This window comes from Staurois parvus, unplaced genomic scaffold (genome assembly GCF_062004578.1).
Source record: "Staurois parvus isolate SC_StPar_1 unplaced genomic scaffold, SC_StPar_1.0 ptg000621l, whole genome shotgun sequence".
NCBI classification, from domain to species: Eukaryota; Metazoa; Chordata; class Amphibia; order Anura; family Ranidae; genus Staurois; species Staurois parvus.
Window position 1 is genome coordinate 1,491,480 of NW_028318417.1, and position 24,960 is coordinate 1,516,439.

The 24,960-nt window shown below is 44.3% G+C and overlaps 1 protein-coding gene and 1 long non-coding RNA gene across 2 annotated transcripts in view; one reads left to right on the plus strand and one right to left on the minus strand.

Moving 5' to 3' along the window:
- The window catches only part of LOC149449396 (transient receptor potential cation channel subfamily V member 5-like), a 56,386-nt gene extending 41,751 nt beyond the window's left edge, over positions 1-14,635 (minus strand). Inside the window, exons 1-4 of the mRNA XM_089693313.1 lie at positions 14,290-14,635; positions 8,696-8,793; positions 5,962-6,084; positions 3,886-4,023 (exon numbers count right to left, since the gene is read on the minus strand). Coding sequence (XP_089549439.1) covers positions 3,886-4,023; positions 5,962-6,084; positions 8,696-8,793; positions 14,290-14,357 — 427 coding nt within the window. The 5' untranslated portion in view covers positions 14,358-14,635. The remainder of the gene's footprint in view (positions 1-3,885; positions 4,024-5,961; positions 6,085-8,695; positions 8,794-14,289) is intronic.
- Positions 884-23,237, plus strand: LOC149449397 (uncharacterized). Its single transcript, XR_016315412.1, has 3 exons — positions 884-979; positions 6,420-6,499; positions 23,129-23,237. It is a non-coding gene; the product is annotated as an uncharacterized LOC149449397 (long non-coding RNA).
- Positions 23,238-24,960: the final 1,723 nt, after the last annotated feature.

Here is a 24,960-nt window from a genome sequence, read left to right on the forward strand (position 1 = left end):
AAGGACCAATGTAACCACGTAAAAACATCCATACCTGGAATTCATCTTTAAAACCAAGGGTAGTAGGTTAATAAAGCTCCAAATGCAAAGAGAGTCTAAAATATTTAAATGTTCTACCAATGACAAGAAAAGCAAAGGCAAAGGACATCCAATGCATTTTGGAGGCCACAAAACCCCTCTTCATCAAGGATGGGCAGAACAGCACATTATATGGACCTGAAAGTGCTCCTATGCAGATTGGTCTGCAGACAGTACATGTTAGGGAGAACAATCAGTTCAAGTGTTCAAAGCAAAATGGCAAGCACACTGGATCTGCAGAGGAGCACTTCTGAGTTCAGGTAGTAATATTCCGCCCAGCCATGATTAATGTGGCCCACAAAACATGTTGCGTCCTTTACTTTTCTTGTTGTCACCAACCAAACATTTTAAGATTTTGGACTCTCATGATTTTCATTTGGTGCTTTTGTTGACCTACTACCCTTGGAAGTTGAAGGCCTCCCTGTTTTGTGGTGAGTGGCCAAGGCCAAATCATCAGGCTCAAGTCATGACTTTACTTACCGTATTTTTCGCTCCATAAGACGCACTTCTTGTCCCCCAAAAAAGGAGGGAAAATGTCAGTGCGTCTTATGGAGCGAATATAGAGCGGCCGGTCCGGTATTTCCACCGCCGCCGTGTCAGAATACCGGGCCGGCCGCTCAGCTCTGCAGTGGGACCTTACCTGTTCCTCTATCCAGCGGCGCGCTGTCTTCCCGGCTTCTGTAGTGTGCGTGACAGCCGGGTCCCAAGTGCGCATGCGCAAGAAGCAGTGCTCTTTGTGAATGGTAAGGCGGTACCTGGGACACATGACAGATCCCAGAAGCCGCCGGACCAATCACAAAGCGCAGCGCTTCTCGCGCATGCGCACTGGGAATCCGGCTGTCCGACGAGTGCCCACAGTACAGAAGCCGGAAAGACAGCGCGCGGCTGGATAGAGGAACAGGTAAGATAAAAAAAAAACGCTGCGGAAGTGGGAGCGGGTACCTGTCAAATTCAGGTACCCGCTCCCCACCTCCCCAAAGGTCAGCAGTCATCTGTACTGTCCGCAGTCTCTGGTCATCCCCTGTACTGTCCGCAGTCTCTGGTCATCTCCTGTACTGTGTCCGCAGTCTCTGGTCATCCCTGTACTGTGTCCGCAGTCTCTGGTCATCCCTGTACTGTGTCCGCAGTCTCTGGTCATCCCTGCACTGTCCGCAGTCTCTGGTCATCCCTGTACTGTCCGCAGTCTCTGGTCATCTCCTGTACTGTGTCCGCAGTCTCTGGTCATCTCCTGTACTGTGTCCGCAGTCTCTGGTCATCTCCTGTACTGTGTCCGCAGTCTCTGGTCATCCCTGTACTGTCCGCAGTCTCTGGTCATCTCCTCTACTATGTCTGCAGTCTCTGGTCATCTCCTGTACTATGTCTGCAGTCCATTAGTTCAGAATTTTTTTTTCCTGTTTTCTGCCTCTAAAACCTAGGGTGCGTCTTATGGAGCGAAAAATACGGTACCTTTAAAAAAAACAGTGAAAATTTGTGTCTAGCACCTTGTCATTACCTGTTCTTAAATTTGAAATGTTCTCTGTGTCCCTATTGTGGATGTTTCCAACTACTTCCTGTCCCAGTGACAACCTGCCACCCAAAGTATAATCGGAACATGATTTTAACCAATTCATTACCGGGCAATTTTACCCCCTTCCTGCCCAGGCCAGTTTTCAGGTTTCAGCGCTCTCACACTTTGAATTAAAAATTGCACAGTCATACAACATTGTACCCAAACTAAAATTTTATCATTTTCTTCACACAACTAGAGATTTCTTTTGGTGGTATTTAATCACCGCTGGGGTTTTTATTTTTTGCTAAATTAACAAAAAAAGACCAAAAATTTTGAAAAAAAAAAGTTTTTCTTTGTTGCTGTTATAAAAGTTTTCAAATAAATAATTGTTCTTCATAAATTTAGGCCGAGATGTATTCTGCTACATGTCTTTGGTGAAAATAACCCAAATTAGGATGTATTTTTTAGTTTGTAGGAAAGTTATAGAGTTCACAAACTATGGTATAGATCTGAATATTGATCAATCCTGAAGTACTGACAGTCAATCTAATTTCTTGAGGTCCAAGAATGTCAAAACAGTACAGATATCCCCAAATGTCAGGACAGGACAGATATCCCCCAAATGTCAGGACAGTACAGATATCCCCCAAATGTCAGAACAGTACAGATATCCCCCAAATGTCAGGACGGTACAGATATCCCCCAAATGACTCCTTTTTGCAGAGTAGACAGTCCGACGTACTTCATAAGAGGCATGGCGAGTTTTTTGAAGTTGTATTTTTTTTTTGTCATAATTTTTTGAAAAATTAAAAAGTTAAAAAAATTAGTTTTACTATTTTGTTTTTTACATACTGTCACCAGTGCAGTACAGCGTCATCATATAACTGGCATGGCGGTGATCAGGGACACTGACTGGTGACAGTATGGAAAAAAAAAATATATATATATTTTTTTCTTTTTTTTATTATTTTTTATTACTTTTTTTTTTCTTTTTTTTCATATTTCACTATGACCAAAGTAGTACAATGTTACCATAGTAACATTGTACTACTTTGGGGAAGTGATCAGTATTTTTATTTTTTTTTACACAATTTGCTTATAGCAAAGAATTACTTTGCTATAAGCAAGCATTTACCTGAATGACATCGATTCATTCAGGGGTTTTTTTTTTTGTGCTTAGCTGTGATTTGGCCACAGCTAATCACATGACATGTGCATGTGATCGCTGTGACCATTCACAGCTAGACACTAGTATACATGGGATGGCATGAATGAAGCCATCCATTGTATATTGGTCACAGCAGGTCACATGGTACCGGCAACGGGGCCGATACTCAGATCTGTCATCGGCCGTGTCCGAGGTACACGGCCGGTGACAGATCGCGCCACTGCGTCGCTCTGCAGGAGCGCAATCTGCGCATGTGCAGGAGGACGCCATATGGCGTCCACCCAGAACGCTGATAACATTTGCCGCCCGCCATTCGGCCAGTGGGCGGCAAATGGTTAAGCGGAAGGCTCCAAAACAGGGACACAGACAGTAATATATTGTTGACGAATTTATATTGTCATGTTTAAATACAAAGGAGATAAGGCAAATATGTGGTCATGGAAGAATTAAAGGGTTGATCCGACCACAAATAATATTTCTATTTTAGCAACTGGTGGGCTAAATTAGACCCTGACTTCTTATATACTGTAGGTATATATATGGTTTCTCCAACAGGGAGACCTCCCTGCCATAATTCCCCAAATAGGTTGTTGCTTGCCTGGGAATTTTAGGGGCTCCTGTCCACCTTTGTGTGTCCTTACTCCTGCTGTTACATTCTCCAGTATATATATATAGATATTTTAAGATCATAATATGAATACAAATCCATCAGGTATGGTGGGAAACCTTCATAGCAGATGTGCACATATGGGGAGGAAAAGCAAAGATCTCACTAAGAGAGTCCCCTAAAGCTGTTAGAGACTGTCAGGTCATTTATCTCTCCAGCATCTACTAAAATGGAAGTATACAATTTTTGTGGACTGACCCATGATTTCTTTTTTCCATTGGTCATCATGTTCTCTGCCACAAGATGGAGGATGAGTTTAGAAAACAAGGCTTTCATTGCCAGTATGCGCACAATGATTTTAGAAGCTGCTAAAGGGATTAGGATATATTAAAACAAAACAGTTTAATGGTTACTTAAATAGACCAAAAGCAAATAAATAAAAGAAGTTAATTGCTGGGTTTTATGTACTTTTTAGGCCCAATCTCTATCCTATAGTAACACATCACTTTGGGTCAGAAAACAGGAAAGCACACCCTAACTCACCATAATAGAAGGATTTGGGTTTGAGCTGGAAGTGTGTTCCGACTGCCCGTGGCATGGACACATTGGCACCATTCTGTATCAGCTCTCGTGCAATTGCCAGATTCTGACGCATTACAGCGATGTGCAGCGCTGTCTGACCTGCCAAGACACAAGAAAGGGGAAATCTGTAAAAACAAATCGACTGATATCATATTCTTCAGATCTGTCATTGAGTATATGGTGGATTCAGGGGTGTATTTACCACAAGGCAAACAAGGCATTTGCCTAGGGCGGCAGGGGGGCAGCACCGCTCCCCGGACGAAGGGACAGAAGAAGGGACACACGCGGCATGGGGACCAGGTGGGGGGGTGTATGGAGGGTGGTGGTAGTGGAAGGCTCTCTCGGGTGGGGTGGTGTTGGTTGGTGTCAGGCTCTCTCCAAGGGGAAGAGGGGGCAGGCGATTTTTGTCTGGCCTAGGGCAGCACAAAACCTAAATACACCACTGGGTTGATTGCCTTGTAGGGAAACTTAAACTGCATCTTCAGCAAACACTTTTTCCCCTGTTTGGAGAGACTGAGGCTTCTTTTTGCTGTCTGCGTCCCCCATTGAAGATATTTACCCTCACGTCCTGTCCCAAAACAATGTTAGTGTAGAGCAGGGGCGGACTGACAACTCATGGGCCCCCGGGCAATAGGGGATCATGGGGCCCCTGTGTCCTTGCCCAAACTCAAAAAGTCTATGAAAAAGTACCAGCGGCATCTCATGGTGCCCCTTACTGACCCGGGCCCTCGGGCAGTGCCCGAGTTTTCAAATGGTCAGTCCGCCCCAGGTGTAGAGGCATAACTACAGATCATCAGGCCCCATAGCAGGATGTTCATGAGCCAGGGCCACCCCAGCGACCTCTCTACTGTTGATCTTAACATTAAATATGTCTGAATCAGGGACCGGTAGATTTTTTAATCTCTCCTGGGCTCTGGCTCCCTGTGAACTCTCAGAAGGTCTTTAGCAAGAGGTCTACATTAATATTATATAACAAGGTTGTTCGGTGCCCCAGTACAGAGGCTCCAGGCTGGGTCTGTTAGAGGCTGACTACTCACCCGATCCAAACATTACAAGGTCATGGGATTTCCAGGGACATGATTAAGACAGGAGGCCTGTCACCACCACCACCATGCATTCTCACCACCACTACCAGTCCACTGCCTAAGCCAGTGTCCATACTTCTTGTTCTCCAGGTATAGGCCACTGGAATGACAAAGCTTGACTGAATCTTTTTGGAATTGCTCTTTACTTGTGCAACAGGCACCATAGTCCATGACTTCATGATTCATTCAGACATGGATGGTTGGTTACATTACCCACTTCAGGTTCTTAGTATACACCACTAAGGGGAAAGATCTATGGCCTTCCCCCCATGGCCTTCCCCCAAGGAGTAAAGCCCAAACAAAGAAGTCAATATTTTAAAGATGCAGGCCCTGGATCCTTGGGACAGGGGCTAAAAAATACTCACACTCAGTACTTGCCTCTTTACTGTATTGCCACAACACTCACTGTCCTGGACTTTACCATTCCCTCTTTATACCTAAAACTAAGAAGGAAATGGAAACCCTTACAGGGGAAAGTGTGGTGCCAGGAAAGAAGTGGTGGTCAGGACTGGAAGAGGATGCAAAGCACAGCGTTTGAACATGCAAGGGGAGAGAACTACTGTACTTTGGGACTTTTTTTTTTTTTTTTGGAAACGAGGGTAGGGATTTTTGAAAAAAATATATTTTTGGCACAGGGCAGTGGATGACCCAGTCCACAAGACTCCACCTATAAATGAAATGTTACATTTGGGTTGATTGGCACTTTAGGAAATGAAATGTCTACATTCTGCATCTATCCACTCTTCTATAATGCAATACAATACTATGAATAAATTAACATTTCAAAATGCATCTGCAAAAGTTCTCATATATCCAGGTCATGGTATAGCTCATAGTTCTTAGTCATAATAAACTAGACCTGTTCTGTAATGTAAGGTCCATCTGAATGTGACCAGTGATAATGCATTTTAAATTCTGGCTTCAACGCACCAGTAATGGTTCCATTAATTACCTTTATAGAGGTCTGAGGTCATGGGCTGGTTGACAAGCTCTGGTGTATGGTCCAGCAGAATCTTCACAGACTCCAAGTTATCATGAAGCACGGCAAGATGTAGTGCAGTCTCTCCAACGTCACCTAGCAGAAAGTCCATCATTGTGAGGCAATGGGGCTGATTTACTAAAACAGGAGAGTGCAAAGTCTGGTACAGCTGTGCATTCTATCAAATCAGCTTCTAACATCCACTTGTTCAATCATGCTTTGACAAAAAACCTGAAGCTGATTGGTTTCTATGCAGAGCTGTGCCAGATTTCGAACGCTCTAGTTTTGGAAAAATCAACCCCTGTGTGTCATAGCCTTATTGACAGATAAAGTACAACCGAGCAGGTTTTATAAGCGTCAAGGACTTGATAGCAATAAGCATTGTATTTTTCTCCCATCTCATTTCAATTTATAATTACTGCATATTGTAGATCTGAGACCTGAACTGACCCGGCATATTCTTGGATGGAAAAAAACAAAGTGTAAGGCCGTTAAAGTTCATCTTTGTTTGGTATGTATGCTTTATTTTCTTATTAAGTTTATGTCAACCCAAAATCTATCTTGCATGTTTGGCACACTCTCTCCATTTAGTGATGGCATGGGCATGCATAGTTTTCAGTGGCACTGGGTCATTGGTGTTTATTGATCATGTGACAGAAGCAGCCGGATGAATTCTGCAGTGTTTAGAGATATACTGTTAGCCCAGATTCAGCCAAATGCAACAAAGGTGATTGGACGGCGCTTCACAGTACAGATGGACAATGATCCAAAACACACTGCAAAAGCAACCCAGGAGCTTTTGAAGGAAAAGAAGTGGAATATTCTGCAATGGCCGCATCAGTCACCTGATCTCAATCCAATTCAGCATGCATTTCAGTTGCTGAAGGCAAAACTAAAGGCAGAAAGAACAACTGAAGACAGCTGCAGTTAGAGCCTGGCAAAGCATCAGAAAGGAGGAAACCCAGTCTTTGGTAATGTCCATGGGTTCCAGACTTCAGGCAAAGCATCAGAAAGGAGGAAACCCAGTCTTTGGTCATGCCCATGGGTTTCAGAATTCAGGCAAAGCATCAGAAAGGAGGAAACCCAGTCTTTGCCTGATGTCTGGAACCCATGGACATGACCAAAGACTGGGTTTCCTCCTTTCTGATGCTTTGCCTGAAGTCTGAAACCCATGGACATGACCAAAGACTGGGTTTCCTCCTTTCTGATGCTTTGCCTGATGTCTGGAACCCATGGACATGACCAAAGCATCAGAAAGGAGGAAACACAGTCTTTGGTCATGTCCATGGGTTTCAGACTTCAGGCAAAGCATCAGAAAGGAGGAAACCCAGTCTTTGGTCATGTCCATGGGTTCCAGACTTCAGGCAGTCATTACCAGTAAAGGATTCCCAACAAAATATTACAAATGAACATTTTATTTATGATTATATTCAATTGTCCAATTACTTTTGGTCCCTTGAAAAAGGTGGGATGGCTACTCTTAAGAGCTGTAATTCCTAAACTCTTCCTCCAGTTTGGATGTACATATACTCAAATTAAACCTGAGAGTGTGCACTTTCAGCACATATCCATTATATAACTATAGCTTGAATATGTTTTGGTAAATACCTGAAACAACTAAAACTGTGCCTGTGTGCAAATATATATGGACCTAACTGTATATATATATATATATAAATATATATATATATATATATATATATATATATATATAGATAGCAAGATGCTTATTTGCCTCCCAAGAAGAGGATCCATGCACCAACCATACTTGCTCTATATAGTCATATCCAAGAAGTTCTAATAAAAAATGTAAGTAGTACTTGTGAGCCACCAACTATAACTAGTATAGGTTCGCTGACATCCAACACATCCTCTATTTATGTGTCAATATAAAATAAATATAAATAAAAATAATGTCGCGCTCCTAATCTAGCAAATTAATAAAAAGAGTGTACCCATTCAATTTAAAAACTATTAAATGTACCATAATAATAATATTAACAAAAATAAATGAAAAATAACTATATAAAACCCATGTGATCAAAAAACAAATAATTACATAATAAAACCTATCTAATAAGACATCCTGTACATAACATATATTGAAAAAAAGAACAAAAGTCTCTAATTATAATGGAGTGACCACTCCCAGTGATTAGAGTGAAGTGATAAATATCCAGTGCCTTCTTTAATAATGATGTCAAATCTTAATGATGATAAATTCCAATGACTTCCTTATTGTAAATTTAAGATGTACGCTCACCTCCTTGATAGCCTATAGTAGGCTTACTGCGCTTTCGTTCTCTTATGGAACTTTTAAATAGATGTGTATTGCATCATATAAGGTATGGTGGGTATGTCTCAACTGGCTCCCCGTCTCTCATCCCTGATTGCAATCACAACCCCCTGATGAAGCCGCGTGACCTGCGGCGTATTCCTCTTTCAGAATACACCGATCAGCAGCTGCAGCCGGTAATCAAGAAAACATTTCCAACAAGCACATTCAACCTAAGTCGATCATTAGATCAACTTCTTTCAAGCAGAAGCGGTCATAGATGGATCAAAGTTTGCACAGTCCCTGCTGAACCGGCTGAATTTGGAATTATTTATGACCACCTTAGGTGGATATTAGATACAACTAGCCTTGGATTGCCACTCTTTGTAGATTTGACTCTTTTTTTTATCTTAACCAGGATGAAGTACTTACCTCTTTGCAGTGGGTTAGTGGTCTGCAAAGCTAGCAACTTCTTTAGAGCCCTTGTACGATTCCTCTGTGCATATTTAAGGAGGGGCAGCTCCTGAATCCTGTGAAAACAGATTGTGTTACTTGTTTGCACAAGATACCTATGGTTGCAGAAACGTCATTAGTATAGTGAAAAATATAGAAAGGAAATGTAAGTAATGGTAGCAGATAAAATTTTTATTGGGGTATACTATTTTTGACATTTTAGTGTCTCAACTGCAAGGTCTTCCCCTCATGCTCTAGTAGTCTAAGGTCCTGAAGTGAGGGTGCAGCCCCACGGCAAGGGAGATTTTTTAGGTTTCTTGGAGACGGGCTTTAAATCTATGTTACAGTAGGTGTATCATTGGGTACCTCAAAAGTCTCTAACACTTATTTTGATCCCTTGCCCTAGTAGTCAGTGTAGATGTAAACACTTCCATTGGTGGTGCCACCTAGGGAAGACCTTTCAGATTCGACGCTAATGAGTTGGACACTAGGATTAAAACTGTTAGCACAGCTGGATTAAAGGTTTCTTTCCAAAAATTGTCACCTGGGGAAGACCTTTCAGATCAGACACTATTGAGTTGGACATTGGGATTGGAACTGTTAGCGCGATTGAAGTAAAGGTTTCTTTTTCTGACAGTTGTCCCCTGGGGAAGACCTTTCAGATTGGACACTATTGAATTGGACACTGGGATTGGAACTGTTAGCACAGCTGGACTAAAGGTTTCTTTTTCCAAAAATTGCCCCCTAGCCTTGGTCGTCAGTGTAGCTGGGAAATTATTTTGCCATTGCTCATTTCCCAAGGAACCCCTAGAAATCTCAGTAGAGTTCAATAAAACCCAGGTTGAGAGAAGATATTTTAGAATATCACAAAAGGAAAACAGAATTTTACAACTCATCAGCAATCCTTTTTGACTGATCTAGATGCAGGTAGCTGACATCCATTTGGTTTCTCTATGGGTTACTGTAATTTGTACATTACCATTTCTTCCTGCCCCTCCTTATTGAATAAAGATGGGTTTACAAATGTAAGGTGAATTCAGCCTGTTTCTACGTGGAAGGCATGCACACCTATACTGCGCCTTTACATTTAGGGTCTCAGGGCATCATGCCTAGATTCAGCCCAAAGCTACGTACTGTTCACATTCACACCTGAAGTACTCACACATAGGCCTATGTATTACATGTGGTCCAGATGGAAGCTCCAGAAGCCCAACTGTTCACCTGGTCCCTGTGGAGCACAGGGGCCAGAGCCATGGTACATGAGGGGGTTCCCTCTCACTGTCACGTGGGGGAAATCTATTTCTCCATCACCACCTACTTCAGAGCAAACCAGGTTTGCACCAGTAAACCACCAAACTCTTCACCTCGGCCATTAGCTGTATTTAATACTTCACTCACAGCATCACACAGAAGCCTCTAATTGCAAAAGTAATTTCTTACTTCCCAACCTTAGCAGCAGTTCATTGAATGCTAATAGCTTTCCAAGTAATGGCAAGGCAAACATACCCTTTGTACTTGACACAACGGTGGAATAGCAATACAGTACTGACAACCCATCTTCAGTTCATAGCCAATATTTCTATAAACTAAGGCCAAAGCCCTCCACAGCCCCTATCCCAAAGGGGAAAGCATATCAAGAACCCCTTGGCTGTGCTCCCTTTCCCAGTGGCGCCAAGCAATCTCTCTGTCTCCCAAGCTCATCCCAGCTTTATAAAGGGGAACTTTTCATCACTGCTCCACCCATGAGGAGGAGCTTACTATAAAGCATTCAAAAAAGTCCTGGATTGTTTCTTAGATACACAGAATATAACTGGATACTAACAGTTATAGGTAAATGTTAGTATCCATCTATGTTGCTACTATTGCTAGTTCACATTAAAGCTGCCATCTCTGGTTTTCTCTAGTCAAAATTCTTATGTATTTTAAAACAGATCTCTTGTATATTCCAACCCATCTGGGTCTTTAAAAGAGAAGTAGGCCCCCCTCCCCCCAATTTATACTTACCTAGGTGGGTGCAGCATCTGGTCGATGCAGCATTTGCCCCGTCGGCTCTAAGGGTGAGAACTCTGCTCTGCCCCCCAGTGCTCACTGTTGTGCTGGGTTGTAGGGGGGAGGGAGCTTCAGTGAGAGGCTGAGCCAGGTGCCTCTCCATACTCTGGGGTGGATCCCGACCAGGGGCGGACTGACAACTCATTGGGCCCCCGGGCAATAGGGGATCATGGGGCCCCTGTGTCCTTGCCCAAACTCAAAAAAGCCTATGAAAAAGGTACCAGGGGCATCTCATGGGGCCCCCTACTGACTCTGGGCCCTCGGGCAGCAGCCGAGTTTCCAAATGGTCAGTCCGCCCCTGATCCTGACTTTGAAGTCTGGATCTTTCACAAGCCTGGAGCGGCTTAGTGACGCTAGCCAATAGCGGACTTCAGCCTACTGTCAGCTGAAAACGGGTCTCAGGAGTACAGAACGAATTGAACTCCTGTCATCCACAGAACTACAGCCAAAGTTCTTTTGTCTGTACTTCTCCTGTGGATCCTGAGTATACCTAAACACAAGAACAAAAATGTAATACATTGAAGCTTTTACGTTCTTAGATGTGGTAGCTGCATTAGTTTTCATCTTTCAGATTTTTTTCCCCCTGAACTTTCACATGGTGATCCTGCCAGCACAGCACTTCCTGTCTGTGATGACAATGCACACTGTAACAGATCTATGCCACTCCAAGTCTGCAGTATCAGTGTCCCAGGTTTACACCAGGGGCGGACTAACAACTCATGGGGCCCCCGGGCAATAGGGGATCATGGGGCCCCTGTGTCCTTGCCCAAACTCAAAAAAGCCTATGAAAAAGGTACCAGGGGCAACTCATGGGGCCCCCTACTGACTCCGGGCCCTCGGGCAGCGCCCGAGTTTCCAAATGGTCAGTCCGCCCCTGGTTTACACTCTGTATTCAGGTGCTGGCAGAGAAGAGAGCATATCTCACTACAAAATATAATATGGCATGCAGGAACTGTAGCACACTATATTCAACTCCAATGTAAGCTCGAAAGAGTAGGGCCTCTAACCCCTCGTGTACTGTTGTTGCTGTTCTGTTTCTTGTATTGCCCCCCCCCCTCTATTGTACAGCGCTGAGTAAACCCTTTGGCGCTATATAAACTCAATGTAATAATAATAATAATAATGCAAGGTTAATGAAAGACAGGCTTCAGCTCAGATCTCAGCCCATCGGTCTGGCAGAAATCATGCAACAAGATGCATTATGTTTGGGGTGCCATTAAGAAATAATTGCACAGCAAGTGCGTCGCACGTTTTTGCTTTTTTTTTCCCGCACATGCAGAAATGTGGGCAGAAATGGGCAATATATAAAACAGTACAGAAGGGATCCCCAGCACACTTTCAAGCTGGCCATCAATAAAAACCCTCCAAACTAATACGTTTCAACTACTTGATCTTAAAGCTGAGGTTTCCATTGCACAACATTTGCAAATACCATTTAGAAGCCATACTGCACCTCGGCACCTCTGATAGGTGTGGTCCCTTTAAGGAGGAAAGGGTTGCTTCAAGGTGAGCTTGTTCTCTGTTTATATATTGCTTTAGCTGTCCCATAGCTGGGAAACTCTAATGGCTCCAAGCTTACCTTAACTGTAAAGCCTTAGGCAAGGTCTGGAGCGCAGGTTTAACGATATAATTGCAGGATCTGTTGTCATCACAGGGGTATTTATATCTAAGCAAAAGCTGGTGTCTAAACAAAGTCACCCACTTAGTATTTAGTGCTGACAGATTGGGATTTGGCCCTATATAAACAAACAGTTTGCAGGTTTGCTTAGCCTGCCATGTGCAAGTTAATACTCTCCTGGCCACCACTCACCCATCAAGCAGCTACGTTCTTGGCCACCTCTCCCCCATCAAGCTGCTACTTTCCTCTCCACCTCTGCCATGTGAAGCCACCACTTTCCTGGTCACCACTGCCTTGCCAAGCTGCTGTTCTCCTGGCCCCCTCTTACCCATTAAGCCGATACTCTCCTGGCCACCTCTCCCCCATGAAGTCTCCACTCTGCTAGCCATCTATCCCATTTCAAGCAACTATTCTCCCAACCATTTCTGCCATGTCAAGCCCCTACTCTCCTGTCCACCTCCCTTCTGTCATGCCGGTACTCTCCTGGCCTCCTCTCCCCCAGGAAGCCACTACTCTCCTGGCCACCTCTTCCTAGTGATCTCGCTCGTTTCCCTACCATATTGGCTTTATCAAGCTTCTCCTTTACCAGCCACCTCTTCCTCATGTGGCTGCTCCTTTCCTAACCATGTCCTTCTCACAATCAAGCTGCCTGTTTCCTGCCACCTCTACCCCAGTCGGACTGGTAATGCCAGGGTCCATAGTTTACCAGGATCCTGATTGTGCTGGTGTGCACAGCCCCTTTAGTCAAGTGGCTGTCTATAGTTCGGGATTCCTTCCCCTGTAGAAAAGCAGCTGCATAAGCACTGAGAGAATGTCTACTTGGACCTCACGGGTGGACAATCTGACCAAACCCTTGTGTAAGAGAGCATTTTGTAGAGGTGGGCTTTTACCCTACCTCCATGTGCCCCAAAAAGAAGTAGGTGGTATGTGGGGGACTCTTATGAGTAATCTGGAAGCTCCATTTATAGGGGGTGACAAGATACCTGCCCAATACCAGGGTAGTGAGTACAGGAGTACATTAGTACCCCTTACATATTTCACACACTGAATTAAAAAAATTTAACTCAAACAAAACACATATATACTGACTTTAAAAAAAAAAGTTCATGAATGTCCTCAGATGTAATCCAGCACCAATCACAGTCTCCAGCGAGATAACCCACGATTATCAGGACGAACTGTCACCCGCTGGTTTGTACACAATGCACTGCTGCTATTAATTGACAGATTCCTGGCTGCGGTAATTTAGAGTTACCATCGGGAACCCCAGGCGATGCCATCACCCAAAATCTGGTTAATGATGTCACACAGAATTCCTGTTGGTATTACTGCAGCCAGGAGTCAGTCGTTTTGGTAGAAAGTGCAACATCTGCACCTGAATTCTGACATTCTTGACTTCTATGGTCTTTGGATTCAGAGCATCATTACTGATCTGGTTGCTAGGATGCTGGCGGATAGGCCATACAGCATTATTGGTTACTATGGTGCAGGCTGCCATCTGCACCATAACAGTCAATGATGCTGTATGGCCCAACTGGCTGCATTCTGGAAAAGCATGATACTGAGCCGCAAGCTTCCTAGCTGCCGAAGATGCACAGCCACACAATTCCAGCAGTGCCAACATCCTAAAAGCCAAAGTATAGGGGGTGGAAAAATTGAGGTGGTATCTGGAGTGTCCATGAAGCCACAGTAAAGCAGAGAATATACAGCCTTATAAATGTTTTCAGGGAGGCAGCAAAAACAGATGCCTCAGCCAGCAGTTAACCTAGGCATGGTCCTGAAGGGCAGTATGATGGCCAAGCAACTTGCATTTTTAGAATGAAGGGTCAACAACATAGCCTAGAAATTTTTCTAATGACGAGATGAATGGGATCCTATATTATGTTGATTGAATAAATAATAAAACCTTTTTTGTTGCCATAAATTGATCCCACGTGGGCTTTCCTCCTGCCTCTCCTTCCAGCATAGGACCATCTTGACTCTCAAGCCACAAAGCCTTTTTTAATCTTTGAACAGTTCAATCTCATAGATGCATTGACAATGTGCTCCACCCAACAAAGAGATCTCAGTCCACCTCAGAGACAATGGACACCTTACACAACTTCTCTTCTCATCCTGTAGGCTGCGTGAAGAGTTTTCAGTTAGAAATGTACAGAGGGCTAATTCCTGGAGACTTCATGAATTAATGTTGGTCTTCTTGGCTCCATGGATGTTCTCTGGATACCTTTTAGTGAATGTAGAGAGTCACCTGTTGGGCTAGAAGATAAAGCCAATTACTGAAGGCTCAAAAAAAACAACGCTTCCTAATTAATGTAGTAATGATTTAAGAAAGCAATAATGGCAGCCAATCTGGAAATTCAAAAAAGGAAAGGGAAAGGAACACATGGGCTGGGCAATACACAAAACTACAAGGGAATCAAGGGAAGACAAGTTCAAGATGACCAGCAAAAAAACACCCAAACTAGTCTATTTTCAACTGCTTAGGCTAAAAACACAGGTTTTAGTTGCATATATTTGCAAATACATGTGGAAACTGCATCAAGGCTCCTCATATAAGGGTGGTCCCTAAAGCTGGCCACACACCAGTACAATTTTTACATTTTTTGTTTGCTGAACCTTTGTTGGATTTTCTAATGGTTAGTGGGGTCAATTCTATGGTCGCTTTTGAGAGTAGTGATCAGGGGCGGACTGACAACTCATGGGGCCCCCGGGCAATAGGGGATCATGGGGCCCCTGTGTCCTTGCCCAAACTCAAAAAAGCCTATGAAAAAGGTACCAGGGGCATCTCATGGGGCCCCCTACTGACCCCAGGCCCTCGGGCAGTGCCCGAGTTTCCAAATGGTCAGTCCGCCCCTGGTAGTGATGATAAAGGTGAAGGAGCAGAACGGAATTCTTTTTTTTTGACAAACAACATTGTGTGATTGTGGTCTTCCTTCAGGAAAAATCATACATATCGGATTGCAAACTGTTTAATACATCTAAGGTTCCAATCAAATAAAAGATTCCTTTAAATGGTCTGACCTACATAAAATCCGTTACCATATACACTCACCAGCCACTTTATTGGGTCCACCTGTTCAATTGCTTGATAACACAAATTGCTAATCAGCCAATCACATGGCTGCAACTCAATGCATTTAAGGATCTAGACGTGGTGAAGACAACTTGCGGAAGTTTAAACCGAGCATCGGAATGGGGAAGAAAGGGGATTTAAGTGACTTTGAACGTGGCATGGTTGTTGGTGCCAGACGGGCTGGTGTGAGTATTTCAAAAACTGCTGATCTACTGGGATTTTCACACACAACCATCTCTAGGGTTTACAGAGAATGGCCCGAAAAAGAGAAAATATCCAGTGAGCGGCAGTTGTGTAGAGGAAAATGCCTTGTTGATGTCAGAGGTCAGAGGAGAATGGGCAGACTAGGGGTGGAATGACAACTCATGGGGCCCCTGGGCAACAGGGGATCATGGGGCCCCTGTGTCCTTGCCCAAACTCACAAAAGCCTATGAAAAAGGTACCAGGGGCATCTCATGGGGCCCCCTACTGACCCTTGGCCCTCGGGCAATGCCCGAGTTTCCAAATAGTCAGTCCGCGCCCTGGGGCAGACTGGTTCCAGATGATAGAAAGGCAACTGTAACTCAAATAACCTCTTGTTACAACCAAGGTATGCAGAATACATTTCTGAATGCACACTTCACTGCGCATGCGTGAGTAGCGTTGCGCTTTGTGAATGGTCACGTAGTCTTCTGGGAGCTGTCATGTGGGGGGGGGGACAACTTATGCTTCTGATTGCCTAGGTGATCGCAGAGAAAGTGGGAGCGGGTACCTGTCAATTTCGGGTACTTGCTCCCCCCCCCGCTCCCCAAAGGTGCCAATCCTTAACAGGGAGCAGGAGACCAGTCCTTAAAGCAGTCCTACCTATTCACTATTAGTTCACATATCAATTGACCCTCTGTTTTAGATTGTAAGCTCTTGGGAGCAGGGCCCTCTGAACCTTCTTGCATTGAGTTGTATTGTATATATAAATCCTGAATGATGATAATAATAATTACGGTCATTATTATTATTGCTACTACAACTGCCCCCCAATTAGTCTGATGACAATGACAGCTCTCTTCTGTTAAAAAAATATATATAATAAATTATTGTGGCGCCAATTGCTATAATGAAATAGAAAATAAAAACAAATATATAATAAAAAATAAATTGGTGTTAGAATAATATTTACCCCCCCAGGGGGTTTTGCAGCTGCCTGTAGAAAGTGAAAGTGACATTTGTATGTGAACTAATAGTGAATAGGTAGGCGCTATTCACTATATACACACACACACACACACACACACATACACACACACACACATACACACAGACATACAACATACAAACCCAGTATATGCAATAAATATATACAACGATACAATAAATAGATATCCTAGAGAATGAAAAAAAAATCCCTCCCCATCTCTAGGTCCCAACAATGACATTAGATTCTTATTTATTTATTTATTTTTAATTTATTTCAGGGTTATATAATGCTGTCAATTTACTCAGCGCTTTACATATATATTGTACATTCACATCAGTCCCTAACCCTCAAGGGGTGTACAATCTAAGGTCCCTAACTCACATTCATACATACACATACTAGGGACAATTTAGACATGGGCCAATTAACATACCAGAATGTCTTTGGAGTGCGGGAGTAAACCGGAGTACCTGGAGGAAACCCACGCAGGCACAGGGAGAACATGCAAACTCCGGGCAGGTGGTGCCGTGGTTGGGATTCAAACCAATGACCCTAGTACTGCCAGATGGAAGTGCCCACCATTCAGCCACTGTGCTGCCCATTGGATGATCTGGATGACATTTTTTACTGCAGGAGCCAATTGAATCATGCTGTGCTGGGTTTTTTTGCCTTCCTCTGGGTCAGCTGTGAGTATAGGATAGAAAAAACAAACAAACAGCCCCCCCCCCACACACACTTTTATGGTTGAACTACATGGATTTATGTCTTTTTTTCAGCCTAATTATGTGACATTTCCATTCACTGGGCAAGCTTCAAATGCTCACATACACAAACACAATGTTATTTCTTTGCGATTGCAAACCTCTGAAAAAATGCAGCGGAGCCATACAAAGCAGTGTGCTTACAGTGTAAAGCACACACAGCACACAGTTAACCCTTTGATCACCCCAAATGTTAACTCCTTCCTGCCCAGTGCCATTAGGAGAGTGTCAGTGCTTTTTATTAGCACTGACCACTGTATTATTGTCATTGGGGATGTCAGTGACAGTTAGTCCCCCCCAGTCTCAGAATGCCCGCCGCAGTCCCTGTATAAGTCACTGTTCGCCGCCATTACTAGCATAAAAAAAAAAAAAAAATTTCCAGTATATATAATATACTAGATGTTTTTAATTTGTAGACACTATAACTTTCACCTACAGTAAACAAATTAATTTACACATATTGGGATTTTGTTTAGCAAAGACATGTCGCAGAATACTAATAATAAAGCCTTTTCCTTCAACTCAAAACCCAAATGCACCAAAATTTCTACAAATTAAAGACCACAAATGAATGTCCAAAATTAGTGTCCAAAAAAATAAATTTTAGTGTCCAAAAATATTTTTTTTTTATTATAGTCCACCAAAAATATCTTAATCCTCTGTATCCAATTCCAACATTCCGGACCACGTGATAGGTTACTGAGTGATTTATTGATTAAATGTCGCAGAATACATTTTGGCCTAAATTTATGATGAAATTTTATTTTTAAATTTTTTTTACTGGACATGTTAAATAGCAAAAAGTCAAAAATATTGTTTTTTTCTCAAAATTGTTGGTCTTTTTTTCTACAGCGCAAAAAATAAAAAAAACGCAGAGGTGACCAAATACCAACGAAATAAAGCTCCATTTTTCGGAAAAAAGGATATAAATTTCATTTGGGTGGAGCGCTGCATGACTGCGCAATTGTCAAAGTAACGCAGCGCCGTATCGCAAAAAATGGCTTGGTCAGGAAGGGGGGAAATCCTCTGGAGGGCGAGGGGTTAAAGTGATATTAAACACTTTTTTTTTTTTTAAAGCACTTTCTGCAGCAGATTTATTCACTTACATAGCATTCAGCTTCTTTATCTTTTAATCCTTGGCTCCTTTCTCTTGCAGAGTCCCATAGAGCAGGGGGCAGTTTACTGTGCTTCAGCCCCGGTGTGATTTGACAGTTTCAAATCGCATGACAAGTCCCACCCTATTTTTGGCAATGGAATCGTTCAAATCAATTTCGAAAGCAGCTTCTGCACTATTTATATCGATTCCAGGTGCAACTTGCACAGACATCTGTGCATGAAGTTGCACAGATGTCAGGCAAGTCGCATCTAAAAATCGCACTGATCTTTGAAATCGTGCAACTTCAGGTTGCATTTAGTGTGAACCTAGCCTCAGACTTTAGGGGGACAGGACTGTGGCCAATGAGAGTAGAAAATGTTCCAGCATCAGAGGGGGTAAATATTAATGCCCCATCATTGGTGTCAATAGGAGGAGTAGCACCCCACCTTTGATGCCAGTGGGAGGAATAGTGCCCCACCATTTGTATCAGTGGGAGGAATAGTGCCCCATCATTGGTGTCAGTGGGAGGAATAGTGCCCCATCATTGGTGTCAGTGGGAGGAATAGTGCCCCATCATTGGTGTCAGTGGGAGGAATAGTGCCCCATCATTGGTATTAGTGGGAGGAATAGTGCCCCATCATTGGTATTAGTGGGAGGAATAGTGCCCCATCATTGGTGTCAGTGGGAGGAATAGTGCCCCATCATTGGTATTAGTGGGAGGAATAGTGCCCCATCATTGGTGTCAGTGGGAGGAATAGTGCCCCATCATTGGTATTAGTGGGAGGAATAGTGCCCCATCATTGGTATTAGTGGGAGGAATAGTGCCCCATCATTGGTGTCAGTGAGAGGAATAGTGCCCCATCATTGGTGTCAGTAGGAGGAATAGTGCCCCATCATTGGTATTAGTGGGAGGAATAGTGCCCCATCATTGGTATCAGTGGGAGGAATAGTGCCCCATCATTGGTATCAGTGGGAGGAATAGTGCCCCATCATTGGTATCAGTGGGAGGAATAGTGTCCCATCATTGGTATCAGGGTAGGAATAGTGCCCCATCATTGGTATCAGGGGGAGGAATAGTGCCCCATCATTGGTATCAGGGGGAGGAATAGTGCCCCATCATTGGTATCAGTGGGAGGAATAGTGTCCCATCATTGGTATCAGTGGGAGGAATAGTGCCCCATCATTGGTATCAGTGGGAGGAATAGTGCTCCATCATTGGTATTTGAGGGAGGAATAGTGTCCCATCATTGGTGTCAGTGGGAGGAATAGTGCCCCATCATTGGTATTAGTGGGAGGAATAGTGCCCCATCATTGGTGTCAGTGGGAGGAATAGTGCCCTATCATTGGAATTAGTGGGACGAATAGTGCCCCATCTATGGTGTCAGTGGGAGGAATAGTGTCCCATCATTGGTATCAGTGGGGGGAATAGTGTTCCATCATTGGTATTAGTGGGAGGAATAATGCCCCATCATTGGTGTCAGTGGGAGGAATAGTGTCCCATCATTGGTATCAGTGGGGGGAATAGTGCTCCATCATTGGTATTAGTGGGAGGAATAGTGCCCCATCATTGGTATCAGTGGGAGGAATAGTGCCCCATCGTTGGTATCAGTGGGAGGAATAGTGCCCCATCATTGGTATCAGTGGGAGGAATAGTGCCCCATCATTGGTATCAGTGGGAGGAATAGTACCCCATCATTGGTATCAGTGGGAGGAATAGTGCCCCATCATTGGTATCAGTGGGAGGAATAGTGCCCCATCGTTGGTATCAGTGGGAGGAATAGTGCCCCATCATTGGTATCAGTGGGAGGAATAGTGCCCCATCATTGGTATCAGTGGGAGGAATAGTGCCCCATCATTGGTATCAGTGGGAGGAATAGTACCCCATCATTGGTATCAGTGGGAGGAATAGTGCCCCATCATTGGTATCAGTGGGAGGAATAGTGCGCCATCATTGCTGTCAGTGGGAGGAATAGTGCCCCATCATTGGTATCAGTGGGGAGAATAGTGCCCCATCATTGGTGTCAGTGGGAGGAATAGTGCCCCATCATTGGTATTAGTGGGAGGAATAGTGCCCCATCATTGGTATCAGTGGGAGGAATAGTACCCCATCATTGGTATCAGTGGGAGGAATAGTGCCCCATCATTGGTATCAGTGGGAGGAATAGTGCCCATCATTGGTATCAGTGGGAGGAATAGTGCCCCATCATTGGTATCAGTGGGAGGAATAGTGCCCATCATTGGTATCAGTGGGAGGAATAGTGCGCCATCATTGCTGTCAGTGGGAGGAATAGTGCCCCATCATTGGTATCAGTGGGGGGAATAGTGCCCCATCATTGGTGTCAGTGGGAGGAATAGTGCCCCATCATTGGTATTAGTGGGAGGAATAGTGCCCCATCATTGGTGTCAGTGGGGGGAATCGTGCCCCATCATTGGTATTAGTGGGAGGAATAGTGCCCCATCATTGGTGTCAGTGGGAGGAATAGTGCCCCATCATTGGTATCAGTGGGAAGAATAGTGCCCCATCATTGGTGTCAGTGGGAGGAATAGTGCCCCATCATTGCTGTCAGTGGGAGGAATAGTGTCCCATCATTGGTATCAGTGGGAGGAATAGTGCCCCATCATTGGTGTCAGTGGGAGGAATAGTGCCCCATCATTGGTGTCAGTGGGAGGAATAGTGCCCCATCATTGCTGTCAGTGGGAGGAATAGTGTCCCATCATTGGTATCAGTGGGAGGAATAGTGTCCCATCATTGGTATCAGTGGGAGGAATAGTGCCCCATCATTGGTGTCAGTGGGGGGAATCGTGCCCCATCATTGGTATTAGTGGGAGGAATAGTGCCCCATCATTGGTGTCAGTGGGAGGAATAGAGCCCCATCATTAGTGTCAGTGGGAGGAATAGAGCCCCACCATTGGTGTCAGTGGGAGGAATAGAGCACCAACGTTAGTGTCAGTGGGAGGAATAGAGCCCCATTATTGGTGTCTGTGGGAGGAATAGTGCCCCAGTGAGAGGAATAGTGCCCCATCATTGATGTCAGTGGGAGGAATAGAGCCCCACCGTTGGTGTCAGTGGGAGGAATAGTGCCCCATCATTGGTGTCAGTGGGAGGAATAGAGCCCCATTATTGGTGTCAGTGGGAGGAATAGTGCCCGATTGTTGATGTTAGAGTAGGAATTATTGCTCTATTGGTGGTGTTAGTGGGAGGAATAATGCTTTGTAACAGTGGAAGGAACAATGCCCCATTCAAGTAAACAAAGGGCAGTTTGGAACCTACTGTTATAGAGTCACCCTTGCAGGCAGGGACTAAAGTTGTGTCTCCCTACACTGTGCACATCAATGGAAACACACAACCCCATAACCCAAGATGGCACAACCATTCCCTGTTAACCCCACCTCTATTCTCAAAGCTTACGGACTGGCTGGGGACTGCACTGTCCACTGTTAACACTTTCCTGTAAAGACCTGAAGTTCAGAGAAGCAGCACCAAGGGAGCAGGAGCCAGCTGGGGTGTAGGAGCAAGAGCCAGCTGTAAAGTGCAAGTGCTGGGACAAGAATATTAACAAATAGTTTCTGGGGCAATGCTTATTTTTTTGCCCTGAATATGTTAGGGCTCATGTACACTGCAGCTGATAAACTGCCGTTTAGGAGCTTTTCTGCATTTTATTCAGCAGCCCCTGAACTCTCCCTAATGTTTTCCTATGTTTCCATGTACACATCGCCGTTTACAGTCATTTACAGGCACCTAAGTTTAGAGTCGTTTTTTGAACGCAACAAACTTGTGTCCAGACGTCAATTCTATCAGTGTTTCAAACGCAAACGCTTGTAAACGCATCTAAATGCAGCAAATCGCGTTTGTAAGCGTTTGAAATTTTTTTTAACTCTCCCAGTTCCCGATGCTGTCCAGAGCCTTTTTTCATCATGAAAAATGCATGCAAGCGTTTTCAAGGTACTCAGATGGACAAAACACTGAACACAGGATGTTCCTACCAAGCTTGTCACACATTGTAATGACCAATTCACACCTCAGACCTCTCCCACCATTGGAAACAAAAGGAATGTTAATGACCCATTCACACCTGAAATTCCTCATGAAGACCCCCTGCCAGGTGACCTTAATGACTCCCTCCACCAGACACCTTTCCCACCCTTGGAAACAAAAGAAATGTTAATGACCCATTCACACCTCAAATTCCTCATGAAGACCCCCTGCCAGGTGGCCTTAATGACTCCTCCACCAGACACCTTTCCCACCCTTGGAAACAAAAAAAATGTTAATGAGCAACTCACACCTAATTATCTCAACACATACTACTGTCTCTGCTCCTACTCTCTGTATTTCTCTGAAACAGTCTGAAATAGTTAATAATTTACCACTTTTCAGTGCATTCTGGGCATTTGGGAGGTTCTCCTGTGCTTATCTTTAAAAAACAAACGCGTATAAACGAGTTATGCAAACAGACGTTTTTTAGGCTACGTTTTCCAAAAGTCAGTTTCCATCGTTCAGAAACGTCCCGTGTACATGGGGCCTTAAACTAAAAAATGCTGAGGGTTTAATATGATAACCTTTTTTACTTTTGTTTGTCCATTTAGGGATCTGCATTTCAACAAACTGCAAATTAAAATTTTTGTAACAATTTGTATATTTAGGTCAATGGCAGTTACATGGAACACACTAACAAGCTATCAGAATCCTTATGACACATCTAAGGAGCGTAGAAGAAAGGAAGAGATTCACCTACCTTGGTTCTGGTGGAGGTCAATATTTTATCTTTTTTTTTGCGATCACTCGGCTTTAAGATATAATCCTTTTCTCTAGTTTTTGGTACAAATCTTGCTGTGGCTTTTGTCTCTGCCCCCTGTAAGTGGCTTTGTCAGACCATGTTTATCCTCAAGCATTTGTTTTTATAGAGAGAATAGACTGAAACCTGCCAGACGAGTCATGCTGGGAGGGATGTTCCAATGTAACCACAAACACAACACACTAGAGGGGTCAAACGTCAAACGAAAGGCTTCCCCGTCACTAACTAGCTTCTTACTTTTATCTATGGAGCCAACCTTCACCTCTTGATGTTCTCACGTCTCCATTCCTTCAAGACTCTTAACCACCACAACTGGGCTATAGCCGAATGATGGCTACAGTGAGGTTGTCCAGTTCTGGGAGGCTGCCATATGACGTCCTCCCGGAATGTGCCCCCCCCCCCCCCCCCCGCGTGCCCCTAGTGGACACAGCTGATCACATGACAAGGTAAAAGACCAATCACAGTGCCCTTTTACCACTTGATCAGCTGTGTCCAATGAGACAGCTGATCACAAAGTAAATACAGTTGCCGGTTATCGGCAGCACTTGCCTCACGTCTCATATATTACATACTGCCGATAACCGGCAATATGTCACACAGGACATCTGCACTGATAATCAGGGCACTGATTATCAGTGCAGCCCCAAAAGTGCCCAGCAATGCCTATCAGTGCCACTCATCAATGCCACCCATCAGTGCCCTGCAGTGCCATCTGTCAGTGCCGTCAGTCAGTGCCTATCAGCACCCATCAGTACCAAGTATCAGTGCACATTAGTGCTGCCTATCAGCGCCCATCATTGCTGCCAAGCAGTGCTGCATATCAGTACTGCCTATCAGTGCCACCTATCAGTGCCCATCATTGCTGCCCATCAGTGCAGCATCATCAGTGCCTCCTCATCAATTCCCACCAGTGCCGCCTCATCAGTACAGCCTCAGTGCACATCAGTACTGCCTATCAGTGCCACCTATCAGTGCCCATCATTGCTGCCCATCAGTGCAGCAGCATCAGTGCCTCCTCATCAATTCCCACCAGTGCCGCCTCATCAGTGCACATCAGTACTGCCTATCAGTACTGCCCATCAGTGCCACCTATCAGTGCCCATCATTGCCGCCCATCAGTGCCGAATATCAGTGCAGCCTCATCAGTGCCTCCTCATCAATTCCCACCAGTGCCGCCTCATCAGTGTACATCAGTATTGCCTATCAGTGCCCATCATTGCCGCACATCAGTGCCTCCTCATCAGTTCGCACCAGTGCCACCTCATCAGTGCAGCCTATCAGTGCACATCAGAACTGCCATCAGTGCCACATATCAGTGCATCAGCATCAGTGCCTCCTCACCAATTCCCACTAGTGCCAGCTCATCAGTGCAGCCTATTAGTGCACACCAGTACTGCCTATCAGTGCAGCCTCATCAACGCACATCAGTGAAAGAGAAAAATTGCCTGTTTGCAAAATTGTATAAAAACAAAGTGCAAAAAATAAAAAACACCCAGTGGCAATTAAATACCACCAAAAGAAAGCTCTATTTGTGTGAAAAAATGATAAAAATGTCCTATGGGTACAGTGTTGTATGACCACGAAATTGTCATTCAAAGTGCAACAGCACTGAAAGCTGAAAATTGGCCTGGGCAGGAAGGGGATGAAAGTGCCCGGCAGGCAAGTGGTAACTAAACTGGC